Source organism: Panthera tigris, chromosome D3, assembly GCF_018350195.1.
Source record: "Panthera tigris isolate Pti1 chromosome D3, P.tigris_Pti1_mat1.1, whole genome shotgun sequence".
NCBI lineage: Eukaryota > Metazoa > Chordata > Mammalia > Carnivora > Felidae > Panthera > Panthera tigris.
Window position 1 is genome coordinate 21,088,073 of NC_056671.1, and position 2,380 is coordinate 21,090,452.

General features: G+C 48.2%; 1 gene segment (V, D, J or C); it reads right to left on the reverse strand.

The window, feature by feature from the left end:
- Positions 1 to 1,254: 1,254 nt before the first annotated feature.
- Positions 1,255 to 2,380, reverse strand: LOC122232370. The segment is given in 3 exon segments: positions 1,255 to 1,346; positions 1,747 to 2,070; positions 2,182 to 2,380. Coding segments are annotated over 3 exon segments (570 nt in total).

Below are 2,380 nucleotides of genomic sequence, written 5' to 3' on the forward strand. Positions count from 1 at the left end.
GGATATTATGCTAAGTGAAATTAGCCAGTCAGAGAAAGTGAAACAACCTATGACTTCACTCATATGAGCAATTTAAGATACAAAACAGATGAACATAAGGGAAGGGTAGCAAAAATAATATAAAAACAAAGAGGGAGACAAAACATAAGAGACTCTTACATATAGAGAACAAACTGAGGGTTGTTAGGGGTTGTGGGGGGGGGGCGTGGGCTAAATGGGTAAGAGACATTAAGGAAGACACTTGTTGGGATGAGCACTGGGTGTTATACATAGGGGATGAATCACTGGAATCTACTCATGAAATTATTATTGGACTATATGCTAACTAATTTAGATGCAAATAGACGAATAAAGAAATAAATAATACATTAACAAAATACACAAAATACACAAAAGGCCTTCAGATCTCATAGTTTCATTTGTCTACAACCTCGCTCCACATTCACAGACAGAAAATGTATACTGTGATAACACAGCATCTCCCACACACAGAGAACTCAGTCCCACACCCAGAAAATTAGATAATGAGATGGGGGTGGGGAGGACATTTCTACAAGATGAAAAGGCTAACGTGACCTAAACACCATTATTATTCACCATCTTTCGGTAAGGTTTAGGCGCTGCAAGTGAATAAGAAAATCACTGGTTGGCTCTCAGCATTGATGGGAATGGACAGGGACCCATTTCAAAAGACAAAAGTTTATGATTTAGTCATATATCCTCTGGGGCTGGTGCTGCAGGGAGAGAAGACATCATCCCAAGAGCCAAAAGAACAGTTATTTCTACTGAAGTCTAATAAGAGGATTACATAGGTCCGGAAACTTCTAGAAATAGGTAAATGGCCAAGGATGGAGACCCTGGCTTCCTCAGAAGTCAGGTGGGAGCTGGGAACACTGGACCTACGACCCCCAGTCCATGAACTTAGAGACCTTGTGTCTCAACCTGATGGGCGAGATGAGCTTTCTGTGTCCTTTGAGACCCTTTGTCTAGGAAGGGGCTGCTGTGAGTGACTTTAGGGACAGAAGGGAAGGAGGAGCACTCACTCCCAGGTGGTGCTCCTGCGTGCACCAGGGCCCATGGTGGCAGCAGCATGAGAATCAGAAGCAAAAGTCACAGGCTGAACCTGAGCAGCTGCTGGGGCCTCGCCCTCCCAGCAGATGAGAAAGGGGTTCTGCTTTCAGTTCTCATGGGGCTGGGACTTTGTGTGAGCCCACGATGTTGTCCCAGGAGGGGCAAGGACCAGAAGCCTCCTCCTCAGCCCTCAGCCCTCAGCCCAGTGAAGATCTGGGAGCCAGAGTTGCTAGACATGGAGCCAAAGAGGGAATCAGGATCCACAATGGATCCAACTATCATAATAGATGAGGATTTAGGGTCAATTAGTGGGAGCTTTTGTTACCAGGACACATAGCGGACACTCCCAATGTGTCCTGACTCAGACAGAGCTGGATTTGTGTCCCTGTTTCTGCTGTGACCTGTCATGGACCCTGTCCTCAGGGCAGCCTGCCTTTGGCACCCAGGAATGTGCTCAGTTTGAGAAAATTACACAGTATATTGATCCGAAAGACAGGCTTCAAGGAAGAATTGCAAAGAATGTGGAAAGGCTTTGTAGACTTATTGCTTGTGGAGGGTCTCAGACCCTAATTTGTACAAAACAAACAAGGAAGCACATGACTTGGCCTAAAAGTCAGAGCTGCACAGGAAGTCCCATTGCTGTGGGGACAGCAGGTTTTTGTCTCACTTCCCCACAGGCCTGGAGCACTGTGTCAGCACCTTGAGTAATGTCAGCAGACAGGCAGTAATAATCAGCCTCGTCCTCGGCCTGGAGCCCAGTGATGGTCAAGGAGCCTGTGTTGCCAGACTTGGAGCCAGAAAATCTGTCAGGAACACTTGAGGGTCGTCTGTTATTAGCATAGATGAGGACTTTAGGGGCCTTTCCTGGAAGCTGTTGGTACCAGTTCACACCAACAATACCGATGTTACTCCTGCTTCCAGTGCAAGAGATGGTGACCGTCTGGCCCAGTGCCCCAGACACTGAGGGCGGCTGAGTCAGCACAGACTGGGCCCAGGACCCTGGAAGGGGAGAGACAAAGAGAGCATAATGCTGGGTTCTAGAAACCAGAGGAGAATCCAAGGTCCATGTGTCCTCCCTTGACCACTTCCTCTGTTCCCTCATCTAGTCACCTGTGCAGTGGATGAGAAGGGTGAGGAGAAGAGGGAACCAGGCCATGGTGGAGGTCATCACCGACCCTGCCTTCTGTGGATCCACAGCTGAGCAGATCTCCTCTAATCCCTTCCTTCCCCTTTTCATCCTCTGAGAGAGGGAGGGCCCATCCATGCAAATCAGACCAGCAGCTCTCTGACACTTCACTGACCCTGGGTC